Source organism: Hyperolius riggenbachi, chromosome 12 (assembly GCF_040937935.1).
Source record: "Hyperolius riggenbachi isolate aHypRig1 chromosome 12, aHypRig1.pri, whole genome shotgun sequence".
Taxonomy (NCBI): Eukaryota; Metazoa; Chordata; class Amphibia; order Anura; family Hyperoliidae; genus Hyperolius; species Hyperolius riggenbachi.
Window position 1 is genome coordinate 61,326,135 of NC_090657.1, and position 20,988 is coordinate 61,347,122.

General features: G+C 45.6%; 1 protein-coding gene across 1 annotated transcript in view; it reads left to right on the forward strand.

Moving 5' to 3' along the window:
- Positions 1-20,892, forward strand: part of LOC137541844 (medium-chain acyl-CoA ligase ACSF2, mitochondrial-like) — a 76,627-nt gene extending 55,735 nt beyond the window's left edge. Inside the window, exons 11-16 of the mRNA XM_068263385.1 lie at positions 23-130; positions 3,807-3,958; positions 5,203-5,344; positions 5,427-5,537; positions 11,039-11,107; positions 20,375-20,892. Of these exons, the coding sequence (XP_068119486.1) occupies positions 23-130; positions 3,807-3,958; positions 5,203-5,344; positions 5,427-5,537; positions 11,039-11,107; positions 20,375-20,425 (633 nt within the window). The 3' untranslated portion in view covers positions 20,426-20,892. The remainder of the gene's footprint in view (positions 1-22; positions 131-3,806; positions 3,959-5,202; positions 5,345-5,426; positions 5,538-11,038; positions 11,108-20,374) is intronic.
- Positions 20,893-20,988: the final 96 nt, after the last annotated feature.

The window sequence follows — 20,988 nt, forward strand, 5'->3', positions numbered from 1 at the left end:
CCCCTTTCACTTGTCTTGACAGATAGGCTATGGCACAACAGAAAACAGCCCTGTGACGTTCCTGGGGTTCCTCTTTGACGAATTTCATCGCAAAATTGACACAGCAGGTCACATCATGTCCCATACGGAGGTGACACCACTCTCTCTCTTTTTCGATACCTACGTATTATCTAGTCGTTTGGCAACCTACTATTGAAATTGTATTTACTCTCCTGGTAACATCAAATCATCATTGGAAAGCCAAGAGTCTTGACTTTTCTGTGCACCGGAACCTGGGTCAGTGTGATGCACTGTTCCAGAGTTACGGAACATGATCTCTGCACCTGGCTGCAGAGATCATGTTCAGAGGAGTACTGGACAAGCCCGCCATGATTATCCCGGATGAACCGGATATGATCAACAGTGGACTTGGGATGTCTTCTTCCTTCTTCGCAGCATGAATCGAGGTTCTCACTAGTCTCGTGTGCTATGCACCCTTTTCTCCTTTCTCTGGGTGTCTTTCTGGCTGGGCTGAAGACTCTATTCCTTTACATGTACAGCCTTGGCTGTGCAGGGGACACCCTTCCATCATAACCTCCTTGACGTGGTACCTGATGTAACGGAAAAGCCAGGACTCTGCCTTCCAAAATGGTTAGATTTTACCAGAAGAGTAAATAGAATTTGAATAGGGGTCTGCCAATCTCGATCATAGAGATAATTATGTACAGGTGAAACTCAGAAATGTAAAATATTGTGCAAAAGTCTATTTATTTCAGTATTTTAACTTAAAAGGTGAAACTAATAAATAAAGGCTTGAAATATCTTGCTATGTATGTTACGAGTCTACTTCATATGTTATTATTTTGATGATTATGGCTTACGAGCTACTTTAACATTTGCTGAGTCCAGGAGATCTACCAACAGTATAGGTATCTAGGTATAGGTGCCTTCAGTATAAATATTTAGGTATAGTTAGCCAGGTATAGGTAGTTACGTATAGATGCTTTCAGTATAGATAGCTAGGTATAGGTGCCTTCAGTATAGGTAGCCAGGTATAAGTGCCTTCAGTATAGGTAGCCAGGTATAAGTGTCTTCAGTATAGGTAGCCAGGTATAGGTGCATTCAGTATAGGTAGTTAGGTATAGGTGCCTTCAGTATACATAGCTAGGTGTAGGTGCCTTCAGCGTAGGTAGCTTGGTATAGGTGCCTTCAGTATAGGTAGCCAGGTATAGGTGCATTCAGTATAGGTAGTTAGGTATAGGTGCCTTCAGTATAGGTAGCCAGGTATAGGTGCATTCAGTATAGGTAGCCAGGTATATGTACATTCAGTATAGGTAGTTAGGTATAGGGGCCTTCAGTATAGATAGCTAGGTATAGGTGCCTTCAGTATAGATAGCTAGGAATAGGTGCTTTCAGTATAGGTATTCAGGTATAGGTGCCTTCAGTATAGGTAGTTAGGTATAGGTGCCTTCAGTGTAGATAGCTAGGTGTAGGGGCCCAAAGGTGTAGGTGCCTGGGCCCCACTTACTTCGCTCCGGCGGCGGTGTTTGGGGCTTGTCTTGGTTTCCCCTCCTTCAGCCGCAGCTGACTGGAGGGTAGATGAGCAAGCCGGCAGCTGAGGTAACGCTCCGGCGGGTGAAGGGACGGCAGGCAGTGTGCGTGGATGCGTGCATGTATGTGTAGTGCCCGGCACCGCCCCCAGCCATGACGTTGCATCATGGCAGAGCCACCCCTGGCCTCTCCTCTTCAGCCTCACCTCCTCTCTCCTCCCCTACCTTACGATTAGCCGCAGTCGAGATGGGTAATGTGAGCAGCAGTGACCAGAAAATAATCGTAAAGTGGGCAGCAGTCACCAGAAAATCGCAATGTGGGCAGCAGTCACCGGAAAAATCGCAATGTAGGCAGCGTTCACCAGAAAATCGCAATGTGGGCAGCGTTCACCAGAAAATCATACAGTGGGCAGCAGTCACCAGAAAATCATACAGTGGGCAGCAGTTATTAAAATAAAATGCACCGCATGCACACACATGTAAAAAAAAATAAATAAAAAAATAAAAACAATGAACTCACCTGGCAGAAGTCTCCTCTCCCGGCCTTTGGTGTGCAGCTCCCCCGGCCCCGACGATCCTCCTGCAGCACATCTCCTGCACTGACAGGCAGACAGCAGGGCTATGGCAAGATGGCGCCCGTAGTCCTGTACTGGAGACACAAATAGTCTCCAGTGCAGGACTTCGGCAGCAATCTTCCCGTAGCCCTGCTCTGCCTCCCGGGAGGCTGCGGGGAATGAACTGGCACTGCGTCTATTAGATACCGTGGCCAGTTCAACCCATGGCCAGGGGGTCCCAGATTCAGGCAGGGAGCAGCGCTCCCCCGCACACGGCTGGCGGGCCCTAGAGGGGCCCCGGGCCCTCCTGCGGCTGATGGGGTCGCATCCCCGGTAGTTACGCCGGTGTATAGGTAGTTAGGTATAGATGCCTTCATTATAGATAGCTAGGTATAGGTGCCTTCAGTATAGGTAGCCAGGTATAAGTGCCTTCAGTATAGGTAGCCAGGTATAGGTGCCTTCAGTATAGATAGTTCGGTATAGGTGCCTTCAGTATAGATAGTTCGGTATAGGTGCCTTCAGTATAGATAGTTAGGTATAGGTGCCTTCAGTATAGATAGGTAGGTATATGTGCCTTCAGTATAGGTAGCCAGGTATAGATGCCTTCAGTATAGGTAGCCAGGTATAGGTGCCTTCAGTATAGGTAGCCAGTTATAGGTGCCTTCAGTATAGGTAGCCAGGTATAGGTGCCTTCAGTATAGGTAGCCAGGTATAGGTGCCTTCAGTATAGGTAGCCAGGTATAGGTGCCTTCAGTATAGGTAGCCAGGTATAGGTGCCTTCAGTATAGGTAGCCAGGTATAGGTGCCTTCTGTATAGGTAGCCAGGTATAGGTGCCTTCAGTATAGGTAGCCAGGTATAGGTGCCTTCAGTATAGATAGCTAGGTATAGGTGCCTTCAGTATAGGTAGCCAGGTATAGGTGCCTTCAGTATAGGTAGCCAGGTATAGGTGCCTTCAGTATAGGTAGCCAGGTATAGGTGCCTTCAGTATAGGTAGCCAGGTATAGGTGCCTTCAGTATAGGTAGTTAGGTATAGGTGCCTTCAGTATAGATAGCTAGGTGTAGGTGCCTGGGCCCCACTTACCTCACTCCAGCGGTGGTGTCCGGGTCTTGTCCTGGTTTCCCCTCCTTCAGCTGTAGCTGGCTGGAGGGTAGATGAGCAAGCCGGCAGCTGAGGGAACGCTCCGGCGGGTGAAGGGACGGCAGGCAGCGTGCGTGGATGCGTTCGTGTATGTGTTGTGCCCGGCGCCACCCCCAGCCATGACATCGCGTCATGGCAGAGCCACCCCTGGCCTCTCCTCTTCAGCCTCGCCGCCTCTCCCCTGCCTTACAATTGGCCGCAATCGAGGCTAGTGGCTGCGTTCTATAGCTGCCGGCCGCAAAATTTTATGTGACGTGGCCTACCAATTATCACGATCAACCTTTTGGGCACCCATGGCTTACAGCTTATGAGAACCCCAAAATCAAGATCTCAGACCATTAGAATATTGTAAAAATATTCAATATTCTCAGCTCAACGTGTCAGACTCTAATCAGCTAATTAATCCAAAACACATACAAAGGGTTCCTATTTCATATATTAGTTTCACCTTTTAAGTTGAATTACTAAATTAATTGGACTTTTGCACAATATTCTAATTTTTTGAGTTTCACCTCTAAGTACCCTTTTTTCTTAAATAATTTCCTAAAGAAGTTTTGCAGTTCTGATGACTCTGTTTCCCTCAGGGAAAAGTAGTAGACACCAACACAGGTGAGATATTACCACTGAACACCCCGGGGGAGCTGATGATCCGAGGATACTGTGTCATGTTGGGCTACTGGGCTGAAGAAGAGAAGACCAGGGAGGTGATTACTCCGGACAGATGGTACAGGACCGGGTGAGTCACAGTGACTGCTAGACTTAGAAGGTGTTTCTTACCCATGGATAACCATATAGTCATCCTTTGCAGGGTTGAAGCCCACTAATGCATGGGTACGACTACATATTGTGCAGCATTCCCTCTTGCCAGAAGGACTTTTCTCTTTGATGCATTTTTACTTCAATTTAACTTTTTGTGGAAGTGGGTAAGGGGTACTCAGTCCCCTATGCTCATTTCACCTGGGGAAGGATTGGGCATCTGAGGGTCCCCATTCTTTAAGGGGACTCCCAGATGCCACAATGAACTCCCCCCAGGGCGTTGTCGGACCCCACTCCCAGGTGGGGAAGAGCCCCTCATCTATGGATTAGACAAAGTCTCTGGTGGAGAGGGGTATGCTTGGCTGCCCCTCTTCTCCAGAGCCCCCCCATATCATGGACCATACCATGCGGGCTGATATAGCTCATGGTGCGAAGCTCCACGTGGCCGGGGCTCCGCATTCTGTTTATCATCGGGGGCAAGGGGTTAAAGAGGTTCGGGAGGGGGGACAAATGGCCAAATCACAGCTAAAATTGCCACGGATCCTTATATAGCCAAATTGCATCTGTATAGATATCCTTGGCCAAAGCGTTGCCTCTTTTCCGGGATTTCCAAGTGGTCATTACGCTCTGCATACTGACCACCTGGAAACCCCGTCGTGAAATTTGCTCACTGCCGATAGGTTGATACATTATGTCGTTTAACCACATTTAATATATTTACTATCGTAACTTTAAAATAATTTTTCTCAAAAACAGTCTTTTTGAAATAAAATTTTCCCTTATACCCACTCTTCTCCTTTACATGCCCTGCAAATTTGGTGATTCTAGCATGTATGGGGGCTTTGCTATGAACTGCCAACATTGGCGGCCATTGAAACTTCTTTAAAAATAACCACTAAAAAAGCGTTTGCGTAAAATACATATTTTATGGCGACTATTTCGCACTTCATCCCTTTCTGCCATGCCACTGTCCAGGTTTTGGTACACTTTGTACCTTTTTTTAAAGATATTGTGACTGCAAATTTGCTCTGAATGTTTTAGATATTTGCCTGCTATTAAAGTCTATGGTGCTTGCCGCGTGCGATCTGTTTATAAACTTTCGTGGTAAAATCCCTCTCACTGCAGTGTCCTTTAAATCTATTGCTAGGTTATGTTTTTCAAGCTACTGAATGTGTCAGTTAAGACTTATTAAAACATATAATAATCCTTCTTCTCTCCCTCCAGAGACATTGCCACCATGGATGAATATGGATATTGTCGGATTGTTGGCCGCTGTAAAGACATGATCATCCGAGGTGGAGAAAACATCTACCCCGCTGAAATCGAGCAGTTCCTGCACACCCATCCCAAAATCATGGAGGCTCAGGTGACCAGAGGGAACAGATTATGGAATAGATGGGGTGTCAGGCTAACTGATGCGGACCAGACTCTATTCTGTGTCATTACAGGTCATCGGGGTGAAGGATGAGCGTATGGGGGAGGAGCTCTGCGCTTGTATCCGCACTCACGTGAATGTGGAATGTTCTCCAGAGGAGGTCAAAGCATACTGCAAGGGAAAGGTGAGCCAGTGGAGATGGTCTAACCATGCTATGTAGAGAAGATGATCTGTAGGCCACAGAAAGTCTGGCAAAGAATGCTCCTAAAATCGTTAGATAGTATTCATCTGATTTGCCCATTTCCCTACATGGCATATTAGCTTAGCCCATTTTACAGATAGTTAGCACCATTTCCTTGTAGCTATAATAGAAACTACCATTTGCTTGAATCCAGAAAAGTTACAGTATAGGTAGCCAGTTATAGATGCCCCAGTATAGATAGCCAGTTATACTTGCCCCCAGTATAGGTAGCCAGATATAGTTGCCCCAGTACAGGTAGCCTGGAATAGGTGCCCCCAGTATAGGTAGCAATGAAAAGGTTCAGCCAGTATACATAGCCAGGTATAGGTGCTGCCAGTACAGGCAGCCAGATATATGTGCAGCCAGTATAGGTAGCCAGGAATAGGTGCCCCAATATAGATAGTAGGTATCGGTGCCCACAGTATATATTTATTAAATGGCATACCAACAGGGCAGTTTATGCGCATACAGCAAAACTGCTCTCGCCCCATAGATTTTTGGAGGGAGGCCAAGGAAATGTATACGCGGTTTCGAGAGAGAGGATACAGACGTGAAGCATTGAGCTCGGGTCTAGACCGTGCCCTGGCACTTCCACGATGAGACCTGTTAGATGATGATGATGGAGGGAAAAATAAAGACACACCAGATGTCGATTTCCGTTTTATCACTCCTTACAGTATGCATTGGAATAAGGTGAAAAATGTGCTTGTAAAACACCGGCCTGTCCTCATGACTGACTCTAGGGTTGCACAGGTTGTGGGCACACATCCACCGATGGAAAACCAAGTTCGGCTAGCACACCAATATCAATTTTCCAGAATGTTTATTCCTTATTGTATGCACAACATGACAATTGTTTGGGGGGCATGGAGGGTCCCCTTCATCAGATAAAGTGCAGACATACAAGTGCTTCGGTGGAACCCGTACTGAGAGCGAGTGCTCCGCCTATCCAATGAGGTCCGCAGAGCCCTCTGCATTCCACTGATGTCAGCGGCTTGCCGAGATCCCGAAGTCAGAGCTGCAGCCCGGGTCTCGGCATTTTACTGCTGACTGGAAGCAGCGGTTCTTACAGTACCCCCTCCTCTAGGAGTGGACTCAGGACACTCCAATCCAGGTTTATTAGGGTACTTCTCATAAAACTCCTTTATCGCCACATCAGCATGAACCTGCTTAGCAGGAACCCAAGATCTCTCCCCTGGTCCATATCCCTTCCAATCAATCAAGAATTGTAATGAATTCTCACATAACGGGAATCAAGAATTCTCTCGACTTCAAATTCTTGCTCACCATCAACCTCAATGGGTGGAGAGGGTGGGTCTGAAGGATTATATTTAGCCACAGATTTAAACAGAGAAACCTGGAAAGGATTGACCCCTCTAATGGAATTGGGCAATTTAATTCGATAAGTAACCCGATTAATCCTTTCCACAACAGGATATATACCAATATACCTGGATCCCAGCTTAGTTGAAGGCTGGCATAAAGGAATATGACGGGTAGAGCCCCATACCAAATCTCCAGGCATGAATTCAACTTCAACAGTGCGGTGCATGTCAGAGATTATTTTCTGACTACTCACAGCATTCTTAATGCTTTTCTGCACTTGCTTCCAGATCTGGTTACATCATGAGGACCATTCCATTGGAAACACCAGAAAGTGCATTGAATTTAGTATTTGAGCCATAAATGATTTGAAAATGAGATTTCTTTGTTGAACAATTATTAATCTGATTGTTAATAGCAAACTCAGCAAAAGATAAAAATTGCACGCATTCTTCCTGACAATCTGAGACAAAATATCTTAAATATTGCTCCAAGGACTGATTCATCCTCTCAGTTTGTCCATTGGATTCAGGATGAAAGCCAGAAGAAAATGACAGAGACTCCTAATTTGTCACTAAAAGCCCGCTAAAACTTAGAAACAAGTTGAGGAATACCATGAATTTTAAAAATATTCAACCATCTGAGCTAATTCTTTAGCTGATGGGAGTTTGGGAAGAGGTACAAATGAGTCATCTTGCTAAACCTGTCCACAACTGCCCAAATAACAGTTTGACCCAGAGAAACTGGAAAATCAACCACAAAATTCATGGATATATGTGTCCAGGGTTTATCAGCTATGGGTAATGGTAACAGGGTACCTTGGGGTGTGACCCGTGCAACTTTACTCCAGGTACAAACAGAACATGACTTGACAAACGCAACTACATCCTTACTGAGAGAGGGCCACCAAACATATCTTCTAAGAAGATCAACAGTTTTTTTAACCCCAGGATGACCTGCAGACTTATCCTCATGAAATTGTTTAAAGACCAGTTCCCTATAATCACAAGGAATAATCAATTTTTCAGGTGGTTTATTCTGAGGGGCCTTGCATTTTGGACAATTGGTTGGATAGGTCAGGTGACAATTTACAAGCGGAAATGATGCATTTTTTAGGAATTACAGGTACAGGATCCTTATTGTAATTTTCTTTCTCGAGATATCTTGAAAAGGCATCAGCCTTGATGTATTTTGAAGCAGGTTTATAGGTGATAATGAAATTGAACCTGGAGAAAAACAATCCCCATCGGGCTTGTTGAGAATTTAAATGGCATTTTCAATATATTCAAGGTTCTTGTGATCAGTATAAATTGTCATCGGATTCTCTGCTCCTTCCAACCAATGTCTCCACTCTTCCAAGGCTAATTTAACAGCCAATAATTCTCTATTTCCAATGTCATAATTTCTCTCTGCTGGAGAGAATTTTCGAGAGAAAAATGCACAGGGATGTAGTTGCTCAGGGTTACCAGAGAACTGTGATAACACTGCCCCAACTCCTACCTCAGATGCATCAACCTCAACAATGAAAGGTCTCTTGATATCAGGGTGAACTAACACAGGTCCAGAACACTAGGTTTTAACCCCTCAAATGCCAGGACAGCTTTAGAAATCCAAAATGGAAGGATCTGCCTGTTTTTTTGTAAGATCAGTGAGTGGAGCTGCCCCTACTCTCTGGAACTCTCTCCCACCAGCCGTCAGACTCGCCCCCACCTTTAATACCTTCAAACAAGCTCTCAAGACTCACCTCTTCACGCTCGCATACCCCCCTACACCAGTATCATAATATGTTCTGTTAGACCCCCTCTCAAAAGACGCACCTATTGTCTCCACCCCACCCTTTAGATTGTAAGCCTCTGGCAGGGTCCTCCTCCCTAATGTATCCATCTTGATTATGCAATCTTACTCACAACCACCCTTCTTGTAGACTCGAACAGTCTCTATCTTGACCTATGACACTGTATTGTTATCAAATCATTTGCATGATCTTGTTTTGTTGTGAGTTTCCGTATGTTCTACCTGTATGTTAACCCATTTATCTATTGTGCAGCGCTGCGTAATATGTTGGCACTTTATAAATACAATAAATAATAATAATAATAACCTTGGCAGAGAAGTTACTAATAAACTTTCTGTAAAAATTTGCAAAGCCTAAAAAATGTTGCAAAGTTTTAAGGCTTTCAGGCTGAGGCCATTCTAGCACCGCTTTGACTTTCTCCTCATTCATAGCCAAACCGGAATCAGAAATCACATAACCCAGAAATGTGACTTGTTTCACCTCAAAAATGCATTTTTCCAACTTAGCATACAAGCAGTTCTCTCTCAACTTAGTTAATACTTTTTTAACATGAATACAAGGTTCAGATACCGAAGAGGAAAAATTATATCGTCAAGGTAAATGACCATCATTTTCCCCAAGATACTCACAAAATACATTGTTAACAACATCCTGAAATACAGCAGGGGCATTACACAACCCAAAGGGCATGACCAAATACTCATAGTGACCATCTTTAGTATTAAAAGTAGTTTTCCACTCATCACCTTCTCTGATGCGAATGAGATTGTAGACACCTCTAAGATCCAATTTGGAAAAGATCTTAGCACCCACAACTTGCGAAAACTGACCATCGATCAAAGGCAATGGATATCGATTTTTCACAGTAATTTTGTTTAAACCCCTGTAATCAATACAGGGTCTAAGACCACTACCTTTCTTTTCCAAAAAGAACCCTGCACCAGCTGGTGAGGAAAGGGTTCTGATGTACCCCTTCTGTAAGTTTTCCTGAATATACTCCCTCATGGCCTTCTTTTCAGGACCGGTCAGATTATACAGACGACCACGAGAGGGCATACTGCCAGAGAGAAGATCAATAGCACAATTATAAGGCTTGTGAGGTGGTAATTTGTCTGCAGCCTGTGGAGAAAACAACATCTAAAAACTCGATAGACATAAGGGAATTTATGGTCAACAAGCTTAGTACAACATAAAACAATTCTTTGTAGACACTCTTTTTCACATTGGACAGACACACTAATCAACTGACCAGTCTGCCAAACACTGGATTGTGTTTCCTTAACCATGGTAACCCAAGAATAATTAGATAAGAAGGCAAGTTTAACTACTTGTTGCACGTCGTGCAGTATATTCACGGCCTGGAAAGGTCGCCGGGTGCACCAGGGCCATGAATATAAGTCTGCAGCCGCGTGCGGCCGCCGCTCGCTCCTGCACACGCACACACACCACCGTTACCACTGGTTAGCGGGGAGATGAATGAATGGGAACGCTGTTCACATTCATTAATCTAAATCCCCGTTTAGATGAATGCCGACACCTATGAGACGTCTGCATTCATTATATCTTCCTGTTGTTAAGTGCCACGCATTACTTCCGCTTCACGTGCTTACCTATGTGAATTGGAAATGACTACTGAGGACATCTTGTGGCCAAATAGTATATTACACCAAAATTCATTTTTAATTAACCTCCCTGGCGGTCTATTAAGATCGCCAGGGCGGCTGCGGGAGGGTTTTTTTTTAATAAAAAAAAAAAACTGTTTCATGCAGCCAACTGAAAGTTGGCTGCATGAAAGCCCACTAGAGGGCGCTCCGGAGGCGTTCTTCCGATCGCCTCCGGCGCCCAGAATAAACAAGGAAGGCCGCAATGAGCAGCCTTCCTTGTTTTGCTTACATCGTCGCCATAGCGACGAGCGGAGTGACGTCATGGACGTCAGCCGACGTCCTGACGTCAGCCGCCTCCAATCCAGCCCTTAGCGCTGGCCGGAACTTTTGATATGTACTGAATAGTTATATACATTTTTTTTCCTGGCTGAATACAATTTCACAATCAATCACACACCATACAATTATTGATAAAATTGGTCTGAATTTTTCAACATGTCCAACCAATCTCAAAGAAATCGGAAAAAAAGAAGAATTTCGATCAGATTTCTCATTTTCATGACAACCGATTGTATTTAACGAATTGGTGTAAAATTGTGTCTTTTGTATGATGTGTGGCCACCTTTACTCTCCTCTACGAGCAGCTGTCAGCTTTCCTGCGCAGCAGTCTATGTATATATCTCATGTTTCCATCTCTGTCTGTCTTTTTCTCCCACCAACAGATCTCTCATTTCAAGATTCCTCGGTACATAGTCTTTGTGAATGAGTATCCTCTCACTGTTTCTGGAAAGGTGAGTGCAGACATTTGCAACCCCCCCCCCCCCCCCACAGCAATTAGATTGTACAGTCTTTGTACATTAATACTGACAGCACTGCACAATATGGGCTCTTTCACACCGACTCAGTTGATCGCAGCGCCACGTAACCGAAATGTTGCACTGCATGCTACTGCTGCGTTGCATCCATACAGTGACGCGTATACTGTAGTACAATAAAAGTATGTTTCACTGGCACTGTAAACACACACGTTTCCCAGTAATTGCACTGCGTGATACTGCTGCGGTGCCACCATACAGGGAAGAAATACAATATTTTTCAGACTATAAGACAATCCTGACCACAAGACGCACCTAGGTTTAGAGGACAAAAACCAGGGGTGAAAAAATACTAAACCTGGTGCATCCATGGTGAAGAGGCATCTTGTGGATTATGCCCCCTTTGCACCTCATGCCTCCTTGTACCTCTTGTGTCCTCCTCTTCCCCTCTTGTGTTCTCCTCTGTCCCCCTTGTTTCTTCCTGTGTCCCTCATGTGTCTGCCTCTGTCCTCCTCTATGCCCCTTTGTGTCCCCTGTGTCCTCCTCTGCAGGCACAGTACAGGGAGTCCCTGACATTGCAGCTGGTTGGAGGTTCGTATTGGCGGCGTTCACAAGTCAGGATCTCCCTGCTTTTGGACTATAAGACGCAGTGACTTGTTTTCCTCACTTTTGGGGGGAGAAAAAGTGAGTCTTATAGTCCAAAAAATACAGTATGCTTCACTGTCACTGTAAATACACACATTACCTAGTTATCACACTGCATGCTGTGCGTTACTGCGGCGGTACCCAGCGCACTGTGCCACATTCGCTGTGTAAGGCCCCAACGAACTCTGTGTGGAAGGGCCCTAAAGGTCACAGAAACAGAACACAATATCAGTAGATTAGGCTGCTGTGATATGCGCTATGATCTGCAAAACCATTTTTTTTAAGTGGACCTGAACTCTTGCACAGGACAGAAGGAAAACATAGAAAAATGCACCCTGTATGTATTTAGAGAGTTTAGCCTGTCTAATTCCCTCTCATCTGTGACTAATCACAATTGTAATTTTATCTTAGCTGTATCAGCTGTCTGCCTCGGCAGAGCAGCTAATTTGTAAACACAGGATGTTAACTCTGTCTGCTTCCGTGAAAGCAGGAAGTAGAAACACTGCAGATTTATTGCAGGATTTGTATCAGCCGTAACAAAGAACTTTTTCTTTAAAGGTTATTATGCTGTTGCTTATCTTTTAGAGCAGAGAGGCAGCCCTGAGTTCAGGTCCACTTTAAATGCTACCTGAATTTATGCCATACCTAAGAAACTACACATGCTGTAAGTGTTGCGATGACAATTATGATGACGAATGATCAATCTATGTCGCCTGTACTGGCTTCATACTAGGGGAGTAACTACACATTACTGGACCCCACAGCAAAAATCTGCTGGCCACCCCCAGCAAAACCTTGTGCCAGTAACAGGCATCTTCCCCCGCTCTCTAATATAGCAGCAGCATGGCGCATCTTACTTTACCAGCTTTCAGCATCAGGACAGGTCCACTTCTTGCCTTTTCAGTGCAGCTCTGCACTGTGCAGCCTACCACCTTGCATCTCCTGTCTTTGCATGTCACGTGACCCGCATTGGAAGCCGCAAAGTGATAGGCTGTCTGGTGCGCAGCTACACTAAAGAGAGGAGTGTGGAGGACCTCTCATGCCAGTCCGACGAAGGCTTTTTATAAGCCGAAAGCTCACTGTTTATCCATCTCTAAGTTAGCCAATAAATGGTATCATCCTGATTCAAAACTCCTTGCTTTTACTCATGGCTAACATGGTACAACACTCTAATGCCACTGAAGTGGGAGTGATATGGGGAATGCCATATTTATTTAATTTTAAGCAATACCAGTTACCTGGCTGTCCTGCTGTTCCTCTGCCTATAATACTTTCAGCCATAGACCCTGAACAAGCATGCAGATGATCAGGTGTTTCTGACATTACTGTCAGCTCTGACAAGATTACTTAGCTGCATGCTTGTTTCTGGTGTTATTCAAACACTACTGCAGCCAAGTAGACCAGCAGGGCCGCCAGGGGACTGATATTGTTTAAAACGAAATAAATATGGCAGCCTCCATATATCTCTCACTTCAGTTGTCTTTAAAGTGTCAGGGATATAGAAGAAGAGGTAATTTGCATTCCATGTTTTTTTTTTAAGTTTATTCTCTGTTTTTTGATCTAATCCTCTGTCTTAAAGGATACCAGAAGTGACATGATGAGATAGACATGTGTATGTACAGTGCCTAGCACACAAATAACTATGCTGTGTTCCTTTTTTTTCTTTCTCTGCCTGAAAGAGTTAAATATCAGGTATGTAAGTGGCTGACTCAGTCCTGACTCAGACAGGAAGTGACTACAGTGTTACCCTCGCTGATAAGAAATTCCAACTAAAAAAACACTTCGAAGAAAATGGCTTTTGAGAGCAAGAAAGTGTTTTATAGTTGGAATTTCTTATCAGAGAGGGTAACACTGTAGTCACTTCCTGTCTGAGTCAGGACTGAGTCAGTCACTTACATACCTGATATTTAACTCTTTCAGGCAGAGAAAGAAAAAAAAGGAACACAGCATAGTTATCTGTGTGCTAGGCACTGTACATACACATGTCTAACTCATCATGTCACTTCGGGTATCCTTTAACCACTTGAGGACCGTAGGCTTTACCCCCCTTAAGGACCAGAGCCTTTTTTTCCATTCAGACCACTGCAGCTTTCACGGTTTATTGCTCAGTCATACAACCTACCACCTAAATGAATTTTGGCTCCTTTTCTTGTCACTAATAAAGCTTTCTTTTGGTGCTATTTGATTGCTGCTGCGATTTTTACTTTTTATTATACTCATCAAAAAAGACATTAATTTTTTCAAAAAAATGATTTTTTCAACTTTCTGTGCTGACATTTTTCAAATAAAGTAAAATGTCTGTATACATGCAGCACGAAAAATGTGGACAAACATGTTTTTAATAAAAAACAAAACCCATTCAGCCTATATTGATTGGTTTGGGTAAAAGTTATAGCGTTTACAAACTATGGTGCAAAAAGTGAATTTTCCCATTTTGAAGCATCTATGACATGTTTCATGAGGGGCTAGAATTCCAGGATAGTATAAATACCCCCCAAATGACCCCATTTTGGAAAGAAGATATCCCAAAGTATTCACTGAGAGGCATGGTGAGTTCATAGAAGATTTTATTTTTTGTCACAAGTTAGCGGAAAATGACAGTTTGTGACAAGAAAAAAAAAAGTTTACATTTGGGCTAACTTGTGACAAAAAAAAAAATGAAATCTGCCACGGACTCACCATGCCCCTCTCTAAATACCTTGAAGTGTTTACTTTCCAAAATTGGGTCATTTGTGGGGTGTGTTTACTGTCCTCGCATTTTGGGGGGTGCTAATTTGTAAGCACCCCTGTAAAGCCTAAAGGTGCTCATTGGACTTTGGGCCCCTTAGCGCAGTTAGGCTGCAAAAAACTGCCACACATGTGGTATTGCCGTACTCAAGAGAAGTAGTATAATGTGTTTTGGGGTGTACTTTTACACATACCCATGCTGGGTGGGAGAAATATTTCTGTAAATGACAATTGTTTAATTTTTTTTACACACAATTGTCCATTTACAGAGATATTTCTCCCACTCAGCATGGGTATGTGTAAAAATACACCCCAAAACACATTTTATACTACTTCTCCTGAGTACGGCGATACCACATGTGTGGCACTTTTTTGCACCCTAACTGCGCTAAGGGGCCCAAAGTCCAATGAGTACCTTTAGGATTTCACAGGTCATTTTTGTTTCAAGACTACTCCTCACGGTTTAGGGCCCCTAAAATGCCAGGGCAGTATAGGAACCCCACTAATTACCCTATTTTAGAAAGAAGACACCCCAAGGTATTCCGTTAGGAGTATGGTGAGTTCATAGAAGATTTTATTATTTGTCACAAGTTAGCGGAAATTGATTTTAATTGTTTTTTTTTTCACAAAGTGTCATTTTCCGCTAACTTGTGACAAAAAATAAAATCTTCTATGAACTCACCATACTCCTAACGGAATACCTTTGGGTGTCTTCTTTCTAGAATGGGATCATTTGTGGGGTTCCTATACTGCCCTGACATTTTAGGGGCCCTAAACCGTGAGGAGTAGTCTTGAAACCAAATGTCGCAAAATGACCTGTGAAATCCTAAAGGTACTCATTGGACTTTGGGCCCCTTAGCGCACTTAGGGTGTAAAAAAGTGCCACACGTGGTACCGCCGTACTCAGGAGAAGTAGTATAATGTGTTTTGTGGTGTATTTTTACACATACCCATGCTGGGTGGGAGAAATATCTCTGTAAATGACAATTGTTTGATTTTTTTTTACACACAATTGTCCATTTACAGAGAGATTTCTCCCACCCAGCATAGGTATGTGTAAAAATACACCCCAAAACACATTATACTACTTCTCCTGAGTACGGCGATACCACATGTGACACTTTTTTGCAGCCTAGGTGCGCTAAGGGGCCCAACGTCCTATTCACAGGTCATTTTGAGGCATTTGTTTTCTAGACTACTCCTCACGGTTTAGGGCCCCTAAAATGCCAGGGCAGTATAGGAACCCCACAAGTGACCCCATTTTAGAAAGAAGACACCCCAAGGTATTCTGCTAGGAGTATGGCGAGTTCATAGAAGATTTTATTTTTTGTCACAAGTTAGTGAAAAATGACACTTTGTGAAAAAAAAAACAATAAAAATCAATTTCCGCTAACTTTTGAAAAAAAATAAAATCTATGAACTCGTCATACACCTAACAGAATACATTGGGGTGTCTTTTTTCTAAAATGGGGTCACTTGTGCGGTTCCTATACCGCCCTGGCATTTTACGGGCCCAAAACCGTGAGTAGTCTGGAAACCAAATGTCTCAAAATGACTGTTCAGGGGTATAAGCATCTGCAAATTTTGATGACAGGTGGGCGAATTTTGTGGAACCGGTCATAAGCAGGGTGGCCTTTTAGATGACAGGTTGTATTGGGCCTGACCTGATGGATAGGAGTGCTAGGGGGGTGACAGGGGGTGATTGATGGGTGTTTCAGGGGGTGGTTAGAGGGGAAAATAGATGCAATCAATGCACTGGGGAGGTGATCGGAAGGGGGTCTGAGGGGGATCTGAGGGTTTGGCCGAGTGATCATGAGCCCACACGGGGCAAATTAGGGCCTGATCTGATGGGTAGGTGTGCTAGGGGGTGACAGGAGGTGATTGATGGGTGTCTCAAGGTGTGATTAGAGGGGGGAATAGATGCAAGCAATGCACTGGCGAGGTGATCAGGGCTGGGGTCTGAGGGCGTTCTGTGGGTGTGGGCGGGTGATTGAGTGCCCTAGGGGCAGATAGGGGTCTAATCTGATGGGTAGCAGTGACAGGGGATGATTGATGGGTAATTAGTGGGTGTTTAGGGTAGAGAACAGATGTAAACAATTCACTTGGGAGGTGATCTGACGTCAGATCTGCGGGCAATCTATTGGTGTGGGTGGGTGATCAGATTGCCCGCAAGGGGCAGGTTAGGGGCTGATTCATGGGTGGCAGTGACGGGGTGATTGATGGGTGGCAGTGACAGGGGGTGATTGACAGGTGATCAGTGGGTCATTACAAGGAAGAACAGATGTAAATAATGCACTGGTGAATTGATAAGGGGGGGTCTGAGGGCAATCTGAGCGTGTAGGCGGGTGATTGGGTGCCCGCAAGGGGCAGATTAGGGTCTGATCTGATGGGTAACAGTGACAGGTGGTGATAGGGGGTGATTGATGGGTAATTAGTGGGTGTTTAGGGTAGAGAACAGATGTAAACAATGCACTTGGGAGGTGATCTGACGTCGGATCTGCGGGCGATCTATTGGTGTGGGTGATCAGTTTGCCCCCAAGGGGCAGGTTAGGGGCTGATTGATGGGTAGCAGTGACAGGGGGTGATTGATGGGTGATTGACAGTTGATCAGGGGGATAGATGCATACAGTACACAGGGGGGGGCCTGGGGGGGGGGGGTCTGGGGAGAATCTGAGGGGTGGGGGGTGATCAGGAGGGAGCAGGGGGCAGTTTAGGGCATAAAAAAAAATAGCGTTTACAGATAGTGACAGGGAGTGATTGATGGGTGATTAGGGGGGTGATTGGGTGCAAACAGTGGTCTGGGGGGTGGGCGGGGGGTCTGAGGGGTGCTGTGGGCGATCAGGGGGCAGGGGGGGGGGAATCAGTGTGCTTAGGTGCAGACTAGGGTGGCTGCAGCCTGCCCTGGTGGTCCCTCGGACACTGGGACCACCAGGGCAGGAGGCAGCCGGTATAATACACTTTGTATACATTCCAAAGTGTATTATACACTTTGTATGCGGCGATCCGGGTGCTAGTAACCCGCCGGCGCTTCCGAATGGCCGGCGGGTTACAGCGTGAGGGGGGCGGAGCCAGTCGCCGGCGGCTGATCGCGTCACGAATGACACGATCGCTCCGCCCATGCCCATACAAGGACCGCCGCCAATTGTACATGCGGCGGTCCTTGCGGGATCCACTTTCCTGCCGCCCCTGTGCAGTGGGCGGTCGGTAAGTGGTTAAAGCAAACCTGAAGCGAGTCAAAAAATTAAAATGACATAATTTGTGGGAAAAAGCATTTAGTACAAAACCTCTTGTGCTGCTTATTCCTTCAGGATCCCTCCCGTTCCGTGTCTTGTTTTCATTTTTTTTCATGGTGTCCTAGAAGTTCATCATCTGGGCCACAAAGAAGCATATTTGAACTGAGCATGCCTAGTGGCAGGGATCAGTCTTACCCATCTTCCTTTCTTTAACCGCTTCTGAATTCATGCATGCTCAGTGCCTGTTTGCTTGCGCAAGATCCCATGAGGACTATGAAGGGGTCCCTTTTCCCACAAATGATTTAATTTTAACTTTTTAATTTATGTTAGGGATTAAAAAGTTTAGAGCAAACCTGCCTTCTGTGCAGCAAGCCCCTGGGGCGATTTGCGGCTTGAGTGTTTGGAACTGCTCTACTAGGGTGACCATATTTTGATTTCCAAAAAAGAGGACGATCACAACAGCATGTGGGTGTGGTCATGGGTGGGGCCAAATATACAAGACCTTAGCAGTGTGCTGTTTAACTTCGTGGGCATGGAGGGACGTTTTTTTTTTCCAGACCACATGGTGGAGGGCCGGCCAACCACAAAATGCAATCAGATTCGCAGTAGAATTTCCCACAAAATGCAATGAGATTGGCAGCAGATTTCCCCACAAATGTGCGGACAAGGTATATGTCCGCAGTATAGGTTAGATAGGAATATGGCCCCAGTATAGGTTAGATAGGAATATGGCCCCAGTATAGCTTAGAATCTCAGGCCTTTATGCTCCCACAGGCTGGCCACACAGCAGAGTGACTTCACTGCTAACTCAGGCCTTTATGCTCCCACAGGCCGCCCACACAGCAGAGTGACTTCACTGCTAACTCAGGCCCTTATGCTCCCACAGGCCGCCCACACAGCAGAGTGACTTCACTGCTAACTCAGGCCCTTATGCTCCCACAGGCCGCCCACACAGCAGAGTGACTTCACTGCTAACTCAGGCCCTTATGCTCCCACAGGCCGCCCACACAGCAGAGTGACTTCACTGCTAACTCAGACCCTTATGCTCCCACAGGCCGCCCACACAGCAGAGTGACTTCACTGCTAACTCAGGCCCTTATGCTCCCACAGGCTGCCCACACAGCAGAGTGACTTCACTGCTAACAACTCAGGCCCTTATGCTCCCACAGGCTGCCCACACAGCAGTGACTTCACTGCTAACAACTCAGGCCCTTATGCTCCCACAGGCTGGCCACACAGCAGTGACTTCACTGCTAACTCAGGCCCTTATGCTCCCACAGGCTGGCCACACAGCAGTGACTTCACTGCTAACAACTCAGGCCCTTATGCTCCCACAGGCTGGCCACACAGCAGTGACTTCACTGCTAACAACTCAGGCCCTTATGCTCCCACAGGCTGGCCACACAGCAGTGACTTCACTGCTAACAACTCAGGCCCTTATGCTCCCACAGGCTGGCCACACAGCAGTGACTTCACTGCTAACTCAGGCCCTTATGCTCCCACAGGCTGCCCACACAGCACGAGCGTGACTTGGATCAATTCACTGACACTGACAGACTGAACTCAGGGCTCAGGCTGTGCTGCTGAGCTGCTCCCACAGGTCACACACAAACAGCACCAGTGATCAGCCCAGCGTGAGTCCCACTGAACTCAGGCTGTCTCTGGCTGTCTCCACCCCTCTGCTCTGCAATTTGCTCTGTCTCAGTGGATAGGGGCGGCTGGAGGTGGAGCAGAGCAGCAGGAAGGGATTGACTCACTGCCTAGCCCGAGGAAGAGCCGTTTGAGTCAGGAGTCGAATGAGATGAGTCGAACACTGGGAGCCCAAGCTGCAGAAGAACAGCTTGCAGAGAGAGAAGATCCACTGAGGCTGAGATGAGCCAAACACTGTGAGCCAGCGACAGAAGAACCACTTGCAGAGATCCACTGAGGCTGAGATGAGCCAAACACTGCGAGCCCAAGCAGCAGAAGAACCGTTTGCAGAGAATCTCTGCAAATGGTTCTTCTGCCTTGGGCTCACAGTGTTCGGCTCATCTCAGCCTCAATGGATCTCTGCAAGCTGTTCTTCTGCCACTGACTCGCAGTGTTCGGCTCATCTCAGCCTCAATGGATCTCTGCAAGTGTGTTCGGCTCTCCGGACAGATCAAATATCCGGGAGGACAGCCAGGACAGGTCTGAAAAAGTGGACCTGTCCGGGCAAAAGAGGACACATGGTCAGCCTAGCTCTACAATCTGCTGTACAGCACTTCCAATTTGCGATTAGATGACCTCTTGTGCTGGGGGAAGCCGGAAGTCTTGACATCGAGAGTCCCGGCAAGTTTATTAAACTTTGTTTAACTGGCTCAGGGCCGCGGATATAAGATTCTACACTGCACTTGCAGCCGTCCATCTCTGATGAGTCACAGAATCTAAGCCGGTGGTTTTCCACAGCCCCAAGCCCATCGCTGCTTGCTCGTCATGTGACAGCTATGCTTCTTCCTGTCTGTTAGGAGCCAGTTTCATTGGCTCCTTACCAGGTGATCACTGTGAGCCAATCCAAGGGGTTCACGAACGCTAGAATAATAAAGGCTCTGTTCTGCTCTAAAAAAAAACCACTCTTGCTTCAGACTGAATTGTTTCTTTTTTTCCTGTTTTGTTTCAGATCCAAAAGTTCAAACTGAAAGAAATAATGGAAAAGCAGCTAAAGTTATAAGGAGCTCTTTATATTTTGGAGCTCTTTATACTCACCTAACACCACTGGCCTAGAAACCTGAAGACCATCATACTCCCCTAACACCACCAGCTAGAGACCTGAAGACCATCATACTCACCTAACACCACCAGCCTACAGGTTTGAAGACCATCATACTCACCCAATACCACCAGCCTAGTGACCTGAAGACCATCATACTCACCTAACACCATCAGCCTAGAGACCTTAAGAACATCATACTTGCCTCCACCAGTGTCATACTTCTATCACTCCTGATACTTAGCACTGGTGGCGCCCTCTGCTTCAAACACAAGTTACATACTGAGGTCTGGACTCATTTAGACTAAAACAGAATTGTTACGATCTCAGGCAATATAAGCTGGACATCTTATCAAACTAGTACATGATTGGAAATTAGAAGTGAAAAATAGCTGGTTGGGCTCGATATAAAGGGTGCTATAGTATAATTTTGCACATGTTGACTTTTTGAGTTAAAAGGAACTTGGCTTCACCCACTTTAAATCCCTTGTTAAAGGATACCCGAAGTGACATGTAACATAATG